This window comes from Phalacrocorax aristotelis, chromosome 1 (genome assembly GCF_949628215.1).
Source record: "Phalacrocorax aristotelis chromosome 1, bGulAri2.1, whole genome shotgun sequence".
Lineage (NCBI taxonomy): Eukaryota > Metazoa > Chordata > Aves > Suliformes > Phalacrocoracidae > Phalacrocorax > Phalacrocorax aristotelis.
The window spans coordinates 158,915,679-158,932,003 of NC_134276.1; the positions used below are offsets into that span (position 1 = coordinate 158,915,679).

The following is a 16,325-nucleotide window of genomic DNA, read 5'->3' on the forward strand; positions in this document are numbered from 1 at the left end:
TGGCATCAGCAGAGGCTGTGACCTGGAGGTTACAGCAAAGCTTCTGCCACAGAGGGAGGCTGAACCGCAGCGTAGGGGCAGAAACACTGAACAGCGGGGAGAAGCCAGGGAGGAACACCTGGGGATCAGGATGTGTTGGTTGAGAGGGAGTAGGTGAAGGAGGATTTATCGTTGCCTTGGTGGTGTGAGGGGGATGGAAAGCTTTAGAAGTGGTGGTGTGGGAGAGGGAAGAGGATATGGAGGAAGCGGGATACGAGGGAAAGCTTAGGTGCGTAAAAGTCCCTGCTTTTATGGAGATGACTAAAGGTGGTGGGGGAGACTCTTGGATAGGAAGGAATTAAGAGGATAGCACTTGTGAAGGGAGGGGGAGGAGTCGGTAGCCAGGAGTGGGTGGCAAGGACAAAAACTTGACCATCAGAGCGGGCAGTCCCCAGGTGTGTTTCCGCAATGTCCCACAGCTTGCAATATACCAAGAGCCAGGACTTAATTTCTGTGTTCTTCATGAGAGCACAAAAGAGAAGGGCAAAGAGGGGTCTTGCAATAAAGTAATTTAATTTTCTCTCAGAGGAAAAAAAAGAGCAATTCTAATTGAATGAGATTTCCTATAGTTTATCAACATTAATAATTAAAGTATTGCAAGTATGCAGAATAACTAGAATTAATGGATGCCCGCTTGAGGAGGAAAGGCTGCTTCTGCTCTCTGTTCTGCTCAGCATCCTTGCACGGTGTGACATGGCCGGCCGCTGAGCTGCTAGAGGCTTTGAGGTGGGAAATCAAATCTGTCCCATGGAGGACAACAGCTGGCAGATGGTTCCCATTTGCTTCCCAGTGCCTGTATTTAAGCTCAAATCTTCTTAGTTTCTTCATGGTCTTTGCGTCTGTCCCAGGTGAAAAATAGATTCACAAGGTGAAAAGCCTTGTGTCTTGTGGTACTTTCACCTTTCCCTACGTGTGATGCCCTCATTCGTCTGTTCCCTTCGTTTGTTCACAAATGCTGCCAGAGCATTTGGGTGAGCTGAGCCTCCCCAGAGGGTGAAAATAGTAAGAGGAAATTGGGGAAAGGGGGGAACGTGTACATGACCATAGCGGGAGTGCAGCACCCTGTGGGAATGCTGCAGAAGAGGAGGTCAGCCTGGGCTGCCATTGAGGGGTCCTTGTGACTGGGCAAGTGCAACTGGACTTGTGGAAGCTGCTCCAGTCCCTCACCAAATGCTGCTTACCTGGTGTTTCTGCTCTCCTCTCCTGGGCTTAGCAGGCAGTGGGCACTGGTCTTTGCTGGGATGGCCCTGCCCTGCCTGGCAGCAGCAGGGCAAAGTAGTGCCACTGGCCCTGGGGTGTTCTTCCGGAGCAGGAAGAAGAGGTGGCGTTGCTGACTTAAGGGAAGAATCAAGGGGGAAATCAAAGCAAGGCTTTGTCTCCAGGACTTAGGAGGAGAATGTAAATAGAGACCTAATTCTGCAATGCAATTACAGCAGTAATGCGTGATTCCAAGGAAAAGGCTTGAAAAAATTAATGTGAAACCTTATTCATTAAACCATAATGAACATGGCACAAAGTTAAGGAAAAACAATAAATTTGGCCTATGTTGGCATTTAGTATTCAGGAATTGTAATTGCCTGCTACAGTGTGTTTTAAAATAATGTAATTTCATTTGAAATGCTTATTATATAGAGAATATTGGGAAGAACTGAAGCACAGAAAAAATAATAGGATCTTAAACAGTAGCCTGACAGTATTTCACTGTTTAATCTTAGAGAAAATATTTCACAAGACTTTTTTGGGGTTGTTTTGAGTTTTTTTCCTGTATTTCCAGACCAGACCTAGAGGAGAAGGGGAATAGATCTGTTTCTTGGGGATTTTTTTGCCTTCCCCCCCCCCCCCAAAGTTTGGGGAATTCTAGATTTGTAGTTCTTTTTTTATTTCCTCCCCCTCCAGACAGAGAAAAACAAGTAGACTGAATATAAAAAGAGAGGAATATTAAGGACAACTGTTGAGAGATCCCATGATACTGCATTTTGACCTTTGAATATTTTTCTGAACTTCTTTATATGCATGTTTGCAGACCACAATGTTTATGTTATATTTAACTGCATAACACTCCAATACACCTATTCATCACCCATCTAAAAATACCACTGTCTGTGAGACCAGATGCAGAAGGGGTGAGGCTCACAACTGCAAGTTGTTGGTGTTTTGCTGGTTGAAGGAGGACCTTCTTTCTCTTGCATGTGCACGTAGGTTGGTGACAAGGAAGAGCAGAGCCTTAGGGTGTGCTGGGCACCAGTCCTGGCACCAAGAAATATTCCTCTCTCACTGCCTTGAGGTGAAGACTGTAATGTGTTAGTGTACAGCTGAGCTGGGACAACCACCCCATGTTAAGGCATGTGCGTAAGGTTGCAGAAGGGTTGTGTATCTCAGGCTGCACAGAGGGATAAACTGTGTATTAGGTAGGATGTCATCCAAACCATGTCTTCAGGTTAGAGCAGAAAACTGTTCGGGGCTTGCTTTGAGTCCAAAGATGGCCAGTCCATTATGGCTTTCCTCGGTGAGGAGTTGGCCACATGGTCTTGTGTGAGCCATGGTGCCCAGTGGTGGTGGTATTGCTGTGAGTGTTAACCACAAGTCGGTGTTTTATTTTAAACTAGGATAATCTGAAGATGCAGATGTGACTTAACACTGCTGATCTCTGAGGCTTTTAACCTTTTAACAGTGTTTAACTTAGAGCAACTCCCAGATGTGATGTTCAGGCCAATATTTCCTCCACGTCACCGCTTGGGTTTCAGCAAGGTTTTCCTTTTTGCCATTGGAAAAATGCCGCCCTTCCTCATCATCCTCTGTTTGCCTCTGCAGTGCTGAATATATGTATTTCCAAAATAACAGCCTCCCAGCATATCTTGGCACACTTTTAGGGATGAAAGGAAGGGTTACTGCTCAAGTGTGAGTAGGAATGTGATTGCACATACCAATACTGTTTTTCATTTCTCCTTGCAGCCCCAGCTGAGGAGATGATGAAAGTCGGCATTCCCTCCCTTGCCTTTTCATCTAGTCTCAATCCTCTCTAACCAACAGGAGGGAGCACTGCAGGAGCCATACAAATTGATTCATGTCATGCAATAAGAGGTTAAACCTAGGCTTAGAAGCAAATGCCAGGGTAAAGGGGCTTGCTGGAAGGTGGCATCTGAAGGAGGGCTGTTGTAAGTGCGTTTGTCAGATATTTTTCTCAGACTAAGCAGCACTGTAGATAAAGGCCAAAGCTTATTCCCTGTGAACGGTTTGGTTCATGCAGCGCAGTGCTGAGCTAAGCGGAGGTACTGGCCAAAATCTGCAATTCAGATGGTAGCGCTCACTTCAGTGTAGGGTTTGGCCAGAGACTGGCAGCTTGTGTAGGCACTCTGCAGATGTGCGGATACTTTCCCTAGTTTTTGAGGGCCCTCCACTGGGTTATTGTACAAGGTCTCTACGTCTTTGCTCTCCCAGTACATTCTGAGCCTCTTGTTTGCAGTTCTTCCTCACTGTGACCCACATGTCATCCGCTCTGTGTGTAAAAGCTCAAAAGAAAAGTTGTTGAGGTGCCCCTTCACTCCCCAGCAGAGAACACAAGACAGATTAATGCAGTGGTTAAATGCTGGGTAGTTTCTTGTCTCCATTAAGTGCTAGCTGGTTGCAGGCTCCCCTAGCTGCTCCTTTGTTTTCCTTGCAGCCCGCTACCCAGTGACGGACCTGAGCCTTCCATTTGCCATCTGCATCTGTGCACAGGAAAGGTTATGGGTTACTTAACAGCCCCAAACTCGCTCATGCTTTTCTTTCATTGCACCTGAGATGCCATTATCATAAACCATAAAGCAATACATTTATTTATCAGTGGAAATGAAGCAGGAGTGAGGGTAACTTGAAAATACTAGTCTACACCTGCTAAGGCCTTTCACTGCCTTGCTGTCCCAGGAGGGGGACTTTATCTTGTGTTACAGAGGCTGAACAGAGGCAGCTATCACTTGCCTAGGCTGCAGTCTGCTGTCAGTGCTCCTTTGGGGGTTTTCCCCATGGGGTGAGACATGGCCTCCTTTGCCTTCCTGGGGGCCGAACCAGGGTCTGTCCCTTTGCAGGTGGTTTTGTTCCTCCAGGGCTTCTACCTCTTGCATTTAAGCCTACTGAGGTTTAATGGTTAGAGGCAAAAGGCATCACCTTGTTGGTTTGGGATGCTGGAGTCCCAATCCTCCACCGCCCTTCCCTGACGCACCAGTGTATCAGCTCAGGACTGCCCTGCATACATCACCCTTGAGGTGCAGACTCCTATTCACCCCGAACTCCTGTGCATCACAGCATGCTTGGGGTTAAAACAGCATCTTCCTTTCCTTAGGTTTGCAGTCCTCCATCCCTGCTGTGCAGAGCACAGACAATCAATCAGGCCAGGGTGAGCACTCTTCAGCTGGCCTGCAGAGCCATGGGGGGCCCTTAAATTCAGAGTTTGAGGACATGGGTCTATATCAGGCCAAAGAAAATCCAGGAACAGTGGTCCATATGGCAGTGGTGGTCTGCAGAGGGAAGGCACTGCCTTAGGTCGGCAGAGGAATAGCTCATCCGAGTCAAAGCTTGTTTCGTTTGGAGCTGACGTGGTTTAAGGGGAATCAAACACAAACATCATGCTTGCCACATTGGATTGGAGATTTTGAAGGTGATAGTGTTGTTATAATAGGTATGTGAACTTGAGAAGGTTTGATTATTATTGTGGCTTTTTTATGGGATATTTGCAATCCCTAATTTCTTAGTCTTCAAAGGCTTTGCCACACACTAAATTACACACAAAAACATCTCTGTAATATAAATAGAAGTTTCTTGTGATGGTGGAATAAGTGGAGATAAAAGGTTAAACAATCTGTGGGAGGCCATAGGGAAGCCACTGTCAGGAAATGGGCTGCTTGTATCCTGGTCCTGTCTTTTGGCACTGAATTCAGAGTTTGGGACCACAGCCTCCTACATTTGCTCTTCTGTGGGAGAGATGAGTGCCTGTTAGGAGAAGAAAAGGTTGACTGGGTTAGCAAATTCACATAGGGCCATGATGTGGGCAAGCTGAGATGGCAGAGATGGGGAGGTTTCTGCATGGTGAACTCAATGGTGAATCCATTGCATGTGGGATGCTCCACTGACTGTGGGTTATGGCACCCCAAGCGCACCCACTGCCTGAGGCAGCTGGCTCTTGAATCTGGAGTATACTGTGTGCCAAGAATAGCATAGCTTTATGTTTGAAGGTATTTTGTGCTAAGAGCATGTCACAGTGAAATATATACTAAACACTTTTTCTAGCGTGCACCCACCCTAGCTCTCTGCACACTCCTTTCCTGGTATAGATGGGTCATCTTGAGTTAATGATAAAGACCTCTAGTAAATCATTTGAGGAAAGGTTTTGCTCGAGCATTTTTGCTCAGCGGACTTTTGAAACATAGAGATTGATGCAACACCAGAGGCAGAGCAAACATGGAGGAACAGCGCAGCTGAAATCAAGAGTGTAGGGACGGCTCAGGCAGCTGACTGAGCAGATGGCTAGAGGCGGTCTGCTGTGGTACAGGAGACACAGTTCAAACGCTTGTATTCACCCACATTCATGCACTTACAGACATACACAGAGGTGAGCTGTGTCAATACATCACTTCAGTGCAGAAACCAGAGGCAACAGGGAGGGAGAAAGCGAGAGAGACTTAGCTACAGTATGGTAAGGATGCAGGATGGCCATGGCTACCAGGTAGCAGTCTGATTGAATAGAACTTGGTTTATCATCAGCATTATAATTCATGTTTTCAATACAGTCTCCCCAGAGGTGGTCCTGAGCAAAAGCTATAGATCTGAGACTTTTATACTGAAGTGTGAAATGAATCCAGGTCAAGAGAGTGAGTTGTGCACCTGGCTCTTGTGTTTGTAAGGGGGCAAACTTTGGAAGCTACTAGCTATGCCATGGAAGTTGGCATCTGGAGCACAGCTCCCTGGCTAACACTGCTCCTGTTGATGGTCTGGATGGGACACATGGGACGTTAGGGCTCTGAAGGATAGACGTGACTTCAGTCTATGGCTCTGGCCCACTTGTGCAGGAGAAAATGTTCATCCAGGTAGCAAAGCGAAGCGGCAACACTGCTGCTGTCAACATGCCCCGCTGCTGGGCATGATTCCCAAGAGCAGGCTACACACGTTGGAGCTGTGAACAGCTGGAGGGATGGTCAGACTGCCATTATCAAGCTGTTTGGTGCTGCCTGCAGGATGCTGTCATGCTGGAAACATGGCCTGCTGCGGCTTCACACAGTGCTGTAATGGGGCATCACGTAGGAAGAGGGCTGCGGTGATAACAGATCCTCCCTCCCCTGTGTTTTGAAGGAAAGACACAGGCCAAAGAACTGTGTGGCTTGTTGTCAGTGTGCAAAGATACCACCATGAAGTTGTTCTTGAGGTTTTAGGACATGTTTTTGGAACAAGAAAAACTTCAGGTTGGTGTCATAGGGAGTGGCCGTGTAAGGACTGGTCCGGCGTCATTCACCTCTGGGTCATGGTTGTGCAAACACACACCCAGCTGAATGTTTTAGGCTGTGGCAGTTTATCCTGCTAAAAGCAGCAAGCCTGCTCCTAGGTGGTCGTGTTTGCAAGATCAGGTCCATCACGATGGACCATAAAATCCCTCAGAAACCTTCTGAGAAGTGGGAATTGGGCGTCTATTGTTTTCTCTTTCTTCTTCCTCTTTTTGCTATTCTACTTATTTTCCCCCCTCCTCTGTTACCAAATTCGAAATGGATGTGTTATTTTTTTAAACTTTGGGCTCTAAAATAATAAAAGCAGTGATAATAGGTTTTACCAAAGGCAAACACAGTAAAAAAATGCTTAGCTGGTCACTGTGGAGAGGGCTCGAGCTGTCCAGTTGAGTGCTGTATGTTGTTGAATATACCACCGCTGTACAGACTGGCACAGCTTAACTTTCCCTGTCACATCACATCTTTGCCTTGAAGTCAGTGAAGCTGTTCCTTAAATATTTAGTATTGCCTTAAACCAGGCTCGTGTCACAACATGCACATTACATAATATTTCAATCTTTAAATCAAATGTATGTGGACCTTGCATTCATAAACCATGCTGAACTGACAGCAGCAACGATGGGCAAGTCCTGCTTTAGTTGTGGAAAGGATGAAATGCTGGTAGCTACAGCAGCAGCTCTCCACACAGTGCGGTGTTGTGATGGTTTCGTGGGTCCTTTGCTAGCCAGCGTGCAAGGCATAGCATTTCTCCTCTGGGCTGACAACCTCCAGGGTGGAGCCTTGTTTCCAGAGCTCTTCCCCATCCCAATCCAGGGCTGCAAGGCAGTGCTGGCTTGGGGCTTGCCACCACCTTTGCTGCCCTCTGGGAGCTTGCCTTCCAGTTCTGCCTTCCCAGATTCAGCAACAAAAAATATCCTCAAATATCCACCCACCTCGCTGTTTTTTTTTCTGTTTTTCTTCTTCCCCCTTGTGTCTACCCCTCACAACATGATGTCTCCCTGGCTTGGCCACCAGAGCAGTTTGTGCGTTGGCTCATTTGTCTTGCGTTGCATAAATTGTGGAAGTGTTTATTCAGTTTAAATTAAAAACAAAATAAAATTGGCAAGGTTTTTTGCCAGGCAGATTGGCTGGCCAGCCTGCTCCTCAGATGGGTTGCAGGCAGTGGTATACGGGCAACAATGAGCGCAGGGATGGACTGCAAGGCAGGGATTGCTGCTGAGCCCCTTGTGTTTTGATGCCTCAGCCCTTGGGAGCTGCGTCCCTGCTGTTACAAGATCAGCTGAACTGATGGGATTTTAATTTTTTTTTTGTTTGGTGCAAATTATGCACTTGGGAATTTATTGGCCTTCCAGATGCACTCAGTTGATATATCTGAGACCTGTTTTCAGGGCCAAAAAAGATGCAGAACAGCCAGCAATGCAGCGAGCAGGTAATATCACCTTGCAGACCATTGCTGTAGCTAAACACAGCTCTGAGGAGCAGAGGTGGCTAAAACAAAGTGAGGAAGGGAGTTTCCCTCTCTATGCTTGGCCACAAATTCAAGGTTACCCTTGGCGTTCAGACGTACTGTGGCTTTTACAGCTGGTAAGGAGAGCATATATACATTCAGTTTCCCAGATGAGACTTGAGTTAGCTGACTGCTGGAGACCAGACCAGTGAGTCCCATCATGGAGCTGATTTCACATCCATGGGCTTTGGAGTGCTCTGGCCAGGATCAAAGAGAATTTCAACTTTTTGTATATTCTTTGGAAGAAAATGGAGAAGCAAAAGCTTATTAGCAAGGAAGAATAGAAGCAGCAAAACATGGTAGGGATTGAAACAACACACCTGCATCTTGAATCAGATCTTACGCTGTGCTACATTTTATGGCGTGTGCATAAGTATGCACACACCATGCAGTGTGTGCGTGTGCCTGTCGGCTCCCTCCTCCCTTGTCAGCACTGATCATGGTGCACAGATATGCTGAGCCACAGTCTCTGCCCTGAAGAATTTGCACCGTAACTGGATGCAGCTGGAGGAGGAAAAGGGCACCAGGGCATGCAGTGACTTGTCCGAGGTTATGCTGCAGAATGAAACAAAGAGCAGAGATTCCTGTCCTGCCTCCAGTGCTCTGCATGTTGGCTACCAAGATCATAATGCAGCTTTTTATGCTGACTTACTCTCCTCTGTGAAGCTTGATGCTTTATAGGTACTGATTATTTAAGCCTTGAGTTGTCTTTGATAGAAGAATGTTATAGTAATTGTTAATATAGAAATTGTTTGAAATGTAACCAGAGATAACATAACAAAGGCAAAAGCAAGATCTAAGCCAATCAATTCTTGGTATAATGTCATTAAATGAGGTTTAAACATAAAAAACATTAATTCAGCTTTAATGGCATGAATTGGTTTGGGCTTCTTAAGAAACAGTTGAGGAAATGCAGAATAAAACTGTGAACTCCTGGTCAAATTGAAACAGATGGGAGCTTTGCCATTGATTTCAGCAAGCCTTAAGTTCCTTCAGCCTTGCGTCAGCAGCAGTACTCAGCCTTGCCTACCTCATTCTTGCTTCTGCTTTCCCTCCTTACTCACCATGCAGCTTCCTCTGGTGCTGGACGTGTCATTGAAATTGCATTGCTCCAGTGCTCGGGTCGGGATGGGGATGAAGTAATGCTGCTGCCTGAATCTGGGCCTAAATTGCATCCTGATTTTTATTCATTGTTTGGTACAGAAGTCAGAAGCATGCTCAGGTGCCTGCTGTCCCAATCCACTGAAATAACGCTAGCCGTGTGCTTAACTTTAACCGCATGCTTTAGTGCTGTAGTGGCTTGGGTCTGAAAAGGCTGAATTTAGTGCAACTCATTTTTCTCTGCTTTTGCTATTATTGTTAAAGCTAAATGTTGCAGCCAACACTTCTACACATTTTTCTTGCCTTTTGGAGAAAAAGAGAGGAGTTTACTTTCGCTATCAGCAACGTTGCTAGCAGTTAAATTGGCCCATGCTAGGCTTGGCAGGGCATGTCTGCTGTGACAGAGTGGGCTGAGTGAAAGGGGGTCCCAAACTTTCCTGATGCTTCTAGTTGCCTGCAGACAATTTTGTGCAGGCCTGGGGAGTCATCTCAGAGGCACATCTATTTCTGCTGTGGACCTGAATCCTGCAGGCTTTCCGCATGCACAGCTTCTCTCGGAAATTATGAGCCTGCAGGGCTGCAAGATTGGTCCTATCATGACAATTTCCTGGCAGAGGGAAAAGACAAACTATTTTAAAATGAAAGCTTTGAATCAGAGGAATATTGCAGAGTACAGCAAAAAATTGTGTCAAAACCCTGAAATCATGGACTCGGCAGTTTTCTCATGCCAGTGGTTTTCTTCTCTTCATGGTTTTAAGGCTATGTTTTTGGAGAACTGGGCTGAGCATTTTTCAGTGAGATGTTTCTGTTCTCCCTGGTGCACATTATCACAGGAGCAGCAGCATCATTTTGTGTGTGAGTCAGGCTGGAGAGAGGTGATGTGTTCACAGGGGTGGGGCTTTGCGAAAAAACCTGTAGCTCTGCCTTGCAGACAGTCAAAATAGTTCTCCTTTAGGTTTGCCCAGGAGTTCATTATTCAGCCTTCCCCCCACCCACCCTGCCCAGATTTGGTTTTATGCTCCTACCTTGGTGTACATTTTCAACTTTTCCTTCCAAGTTTCAGTGCTCAGTCGTTTGGGAAAAGCAAATAAGAGGAAGCGTGTGATGACTTCTTAACACTGGAAAATTATGTCCTCTTTTCCCCATCACTCACTTTTGTGTGGCTTAAGAATGACCCAAAGGGCTCTTGCTCAGATTTTCATTTAAAACAAACTATCTGATTTGATCTGAGATCATTATTTTCCCCCAAAGCACTCTGAGTGATTTGAACATGTGAAAACAGGCAGTTTATAACCACAACTGTTTCCCTGCCTTTGACAGGGTGGTCACTAGTCAACAAAAGTGAAATTCACTGCCTTGGAGGGAGATGCTTTGGGTTAGTTACAATCAGTACAGTCAGTGCTCAGAGACTCACTCACTGCTGCTGGCCTCTATATTTGCCTGCTAATCTGGCTTGCTGGGTTTGTTGATCATGGTCTGTATATTGTGGCTGGTTTCCTATACCCACCCTGCAGGGAAGCGCCCAGAACCACACTGGCACAGGGGACATGGCAAACCTCTTTCTCTTGAGCCATTTTCTGTGCTCTGGAGACCTGAGGGGCTGGGTGAGCCTACTTCACAAGTTCTGCTCTTCTGCTAACATGAAGTTTTAGAGGCCCAGCCCGGGCTTACAATTTGTAATTTTGGTTGCACATTTCTGATGCTGTCTTTTAGCATTTTTCCCCTCTTTTTTCTTCATCCATGTGTTCCTTCGCATGCTCCTGCAGTGCTCTGTGCATTATCTGACTGCCTCCTTCCTTGTTACAAGGGGCTGTGTTTCCCTTGCTGCTCTCTACGCAGGAGCACCCTGCTTTTGGTGCCACTCTGTATTGTCACCATTGGTCATTTTTGGGACTATGGAGTTTTGGCAGCCTCCAGGGACTTGTCTGTAGGTAGCTGTGACCCCAGCCCCAGCATACTGGCTCTTCTGGCAGTGCTGAGATGGGCCAGCCTGATGCTGCTGACACACTTATTTGCAGAAACCCATTTCCCCAAGGCCTTTGGGAGCTTGCCTGCAGCCCAGGTATGTCATGCCACACTGCGTAATCCACTAGGCAGAGTTCAACCTGGCGATGAGCAGTGCACAGGATCCTGTACTACCCTTTACTATTTGCATATGTGAGGTTAAATGGAAGGGAAAACCAACCTGGCATGCCTTTTGGCTTTAAAAATGTGGGGGAGAGGAAGACAAAAAAACCTGGCATTCACCCAGCTTTTGATTTTTTTTTTCCAGGCGACCTGGTGTCTCGAGCAATGCACCACCTCCAGCCCCTCAATGCCAAGCAGCATGGGAATGGGACACCGATGCACCAGAAGCAGGGATCACTCTACTGGGAGCCAGAGGCTCTGTACACCCTCTGCTACTTCATGCACTGTCCGCAGATGGAGTGGGAAAACCCCAATGTGGAGCCGTCAAAAGTCACACTGCAGACTGAGAGGTAAGAGCCACTGCACGGTGCTTAATGTCATGGCGAAGACATTTCATTAATAAATCAACCTGGCTGGCTAATTGCTAATTATAGCTTGCGCGTGAGAGGCTGTGGAGCAGTCTGGTTTGGTTTAGGATCACCTCTTTGAAATCAGTTTCTCTTGCTGAAGTGCTGCGTGGTTGACCCAATATATATCAAAAGTGACACCCAGTGGCTACATACAGCAAATTGGTTCCAGATGTGCACTTGGGAGAGATTTCCTTTTCCTTTCGTTGTTGCTCAGCTATTCTGTGTTTTGGAAAAAGAAAATGAGAACTTCTATTTCTGGCCTAGCAGGTTCGGCTTTAAATGTGTTTTTTCTATGCGTTAATAGGGCTTGACAGCTGCGATTGGGGAAGTGGAAAATGAATAGAGTAGTGTGTGGAAAGGGGAGGTTGTTAAAGATGCTGGGCTCCAGCCCTGCCAAGTACCCGGGTGCAGGAGTAACATCAGGGCTGCCCTCGCCGGGGACGTGGCAGGTTCCAGCTGTGCTGCTGTTGTCCCCATTCCGGGGACGGCCAGGGCAGGAGAGGCTTGCCTGAGGCCCTGTCCTGACTCAGGGTGTGCCGCAAGGTGGGAAGGAGACACCACTGAAGCCAGTGATGGGGTTACCAAATGCTGGCAGGCAGGCAGGGTGCCCAGCACAGGGCAGCTCTGCACCCAGACGCTGCAGAAAACAACCACGACAGCTTGCTGGCCAAGAAAATAAAGCCATCTCCTGTCAAAAGCCCAGCAAACCTTCTAGTAAAACAAACTTACGCTTGTGTGCTGAGGCATGCTGTGCTATTTCCCTGCTGTGCTTCTCACCAGCCCGAAACCAGGCTTCCCCAATACGGAGACGAGAGGAGAGGCTGGTGCTTCGAAAGTGCTGGGTATTCATTTTCAGGATGGATATCATGGTGGTGCAAATGCAAGCTGCTTTTTCAAGCTGGGCTCCGTATTTACATCCTGATGTATATATCGCTCTGCATGTGTGAGCCAAACTCTCATCTGCACGTATGCCCCGAGAGCCACACAGATGGGGTTTTGTTATTGTTTCAGTATGAGGTCTGCATCTCAAAAGCAGCATTTGAGAATCTCATCATATGTGTAATCGAAAACGGTATACAATATGATACCTTCACTGAAATACTTTCATATCAATTCACAGAAAAGCATACAAGATGAAACTCTGGCATTAATGATGTTACTGGGAATTTTGCCATTTGCCTTTGGATGGCATTTTGTTTCTTTTCAAGTTTGAGTCGCTCTGTGAGCATGTTTGTCGCTTTTTGCTCTATTGTTTTCAAAGTATGAAAAAAACCAGAAGGGAAATGACAAGGATCCAGAATTTTCTCATTTTTCTAAATTATTTTTAATCTCATCATTCGTCATCCAGCCTTGTTATTTCAGAAGGCCGAACTCATGTCCAAGAGTGGTTAGTATGCACTAACCAATATAGTAACCAATATAACCAATATAATATATATAGTAACCAATATAATATATATATACACACTACTATATACTGTATACTATATATAGTGTATATATAGTATATACTATATACTACTATATATACTACTATATAATATAGTAACCAATAGAATATAACCAATATAATAACCAATATAAATAACCAAAATTTGAATACATCCTCACCTGATCTGTAGTCCCCATCTGTGGGAGTAATGCCGCTGGAACCAGTAGGAATGTAAAGGTGAATAATGCTGAGGCTCTGGTTTTCTAAGATTTTTGCAGACTTCCCTGTAGAAGGTAAAAAGGGCAGGAATGTTTGAAAAATCACTTTTAGCATTTGCTTTAATAGGTTTTCCTTTCTCTGAGGTCGCCTTAATACATGTTCTCTTCATTAGAGCACTTGAAATACTGATTATTTAAAGTGATTGTTCTTCTTTGCTTCATTTTGAATACTCTGTCTGGCAAGAAGTCTTCCTTTGGCAGACCAGTCTAACAACTGCGGCGTGCGGTTAGGGCCAGAGCAAGTACTCGGTGTTATTGCCAAGAGCTTGTGGTCACTTTTGGAAGGAGCAGATGCTCCTCCTGTTGCCTAATCAAACATGCATAAGTACTTGGTGCTGGAGTGGGAGCGACACAGGGTTAAGTATGAACCTGGATATTTCCATGGTGGTGTGCTCTGGAGCTCATCAGCCAGATGTAACCATCTGTGCTGCCCAGAGAGGAGATCGGTGAAGCTGACATCTCTTTAGTGCTCTGAGCACCCTTCCTACCTATTTCTCATACTTATTTTTTCTTTTTTTTGAATGTAAGCATGCTTTGTGGTCCATGAGTTATTTCTGGTGGTTTTGGTTTCCGTGATGGGATCTTGTGCGTTGCAGGGGAGTGGGTTTGTTAAACATGACATTTTAATATGCAGAATATTTGAAAGCTTTGTGCCATATCTATGTGCTGTATTCCCTCTCTTCTCCAGCTGCGGCAGTTGCTTTTATGTTGGAAGAAGCCCAGAAGGAAGCAAGGAGGTCCAGGCATCTTTCCCCGTCCTTGGCCTCTCTGTGTCCCTGCTGGTACAGAGAAGCCAGGACTGTGTGGATCTGGCTGTAGGCAGTGTTTCCATGAAACAGGGGTTGTCCTTGGCTCATATGAAGCCAGCTTGGCTACCCTCTTGGCCCCCTCCTCCCTGACTGTGTGTGCCTAAGGTGGAGAGGGTTGTGGGATGTGGCCAGAGAGCTTCCCCGGCACTTGCAAGGCTCAGTGGCCCCATGAGAGATGCTCCTGTCCTTCCCACCCATCTCCAGCCCACCTGGATTTCAGCTCTGAACCAGCTTGAATGAGGGAGCTGCAAAGGCTCTGTGTGTCCTTCCACGGAGGCTGGATGTGGGAAGGAAGCCTGTACGGTGGCAGTCCTGCCTGGCTTAGCGCTTTCTAGCACGGAAAGCAGTACCTCCCTCAAAGTCTTGGGGGACGTGTAAAATGGGATGTTTACCTTTGAATAAATCCAGCGCTTTGTTTCTAGGGAGTATTTTCTAGGGAGCGTTTCTCTGTGTTTTCTATTCATGGAGGTAAAGAAATGAGACCGCAGTGTGTCTTCAATAGTGTTTTTCTTTACGTAAAATAAAAGGGGAAAATGATTAAAACGCGAGGCTCTTGCAGGGGGCTGCTTTCACAGTAGGGGGAAGAGGTGGAAAAGGGCCAGGATTGATCAGAAAACCTGGAAAAGATTCCCCACTTCCTAATGCCAACAAACCCAACCATAAGATGGATGTGTGACCCCTTCCCATCCCAAATTCGTATTCTGCTTTCAATCTGGTTACTTTGGAAGAAACCCTCTGAATTTTTGGCTATATTTTTGGCACCAACATAAGCCAGGCCTGCTGGGCTGGGTTATCTAACAGCCCTGGGTACCACGTAGATGGCTATTTTGGCAGGCGTGAAAGTACAGGAGAGGGTTTGGCCCTCTCTTTGGGGTCCCCCTTCCCTAATGCACATAGCTGGAGACATTTGTCTTGTGCCAGTGTTACCTATGAAAGCGGTGCTCCTCCAGTGCCTTCACCTGCAGACAGCTGCAAGATCATTTAGGTTTGTTCATTCTTTTGCTTTCCCAGGAATTAAAAAAAAGAAGAAACTGTACATGAGACCACTGTTACCAAGATTTCTCTCTTGCTTGACGCTTCTGGTTTAATAAAGGGTTCTGTCCCGTGGTTGTGTTTTGCTTCTCTGCCTCTATAACACTTCCAAAGTTATTGCAAGTAATTTCTTGAGCACCGGAAAGCACAAAATCTGTAGTTGCAGATTTGTGTGATTTTTTTTTTTTTTCCCTTAAGTGGTTCCTTACCCACTTTTATCCACAGCTGTATTGACAAAGCCCTCATTACTTCCTAACTCTCCATGTTCCCCATTAACAACTCATTGAGAAGCAGCGGCTCAGCAGCTCAGCCAGTCCAGAACCACCCATTAATTCTGCTCACACGGCAGCAAAGTTCCTTCTCCAGCATTTCCTCTGCCGCTCCCTGTACCACCCAGCAGCCTTTAGCTTTCCCCCTCGAGTCTTAATTGAGTTGATGGATATGTGTCTGGTTTTAACCTTCTTTTTACTTTCCTTCCCTACTTTTCCCTGTATGCGGTGCAATCCCTTAGGAAACTCCCATGGGCTATTGCTTGCTTTTTATTTTTTGTGCCTGCCTTGCACACGTACACACAAATACACATCCCCTGCACATGCACACATGTGCAAATTGTAGCCTGTAGTCATTTGTGATTAACGGGAAGAGTTTGGGTTATCATCTGAATTTTTATTTCATGCTTTGAATAGTTATTAGTGTACGTGGCTAATTAATATGATACCACCCTCCTAATGAGAGGAATGTTCTACTGCTATAAAATAACCTGAACTCAACTGAAGCATCTTTGTAACTGGTACAGCTATGTCGTTGTACAGATTATACCTGTAGAACAATTTCAGTAAGAAGGTAACTAGGGCAGTGTCGCTGATTTAAATTATTATGTGGTATACACTCCACAGGTAGGACGGTCTCCAGCAAAGGCCAGCAGAGTGGAGGGAATGATGGGGAATGCTGATGAAGAACAGGTAAAGCGCTAGCACTGGGAATATGGAAGTCCTGCTATGAAAGCTACTCACCCTGCAATGTGCATATGAAGTAGTCATTACACATGCTTGATGTGCCAGTGTGGCATAGCCCTATGTAACCCTATATAGTTTTATCCACTACTTAATTGAAAACTTCA

At 46.0% G+C, this 16,325-nt stretch overlaps 1 protein-coding gene across 5 annotated transcripts in view; it reads left to right on the plus strand.

Annotated features, from left to right (window-relative positions):
* Positions 1-16,325, plus strand: part of ABTB3 (ankyrin repeat and BTB domain containing 3) — a 178,569-nt gene that overhangs the window by 104,471 nt on the left and 57,773 nt on the right. For 4 of the 5 annotated variants that reach the window (XM_075075695.1, XM_075075714.1, XM_075075722.1 and 1 more), the window contains one exon: positions 11,390-11,594. In XM_075075695.1, the coding sequence (XP_074931796.1) occupies positions 11,390-11,594 (205 nt within the window). Of the gene's footprint in view, positions 1-8,589; positions 8,698-11,389; positions 11,595-16,325 lie in introns of those variants that run through there. The other variant, XM_075075732.1, reaches the window with a different exon arrangement.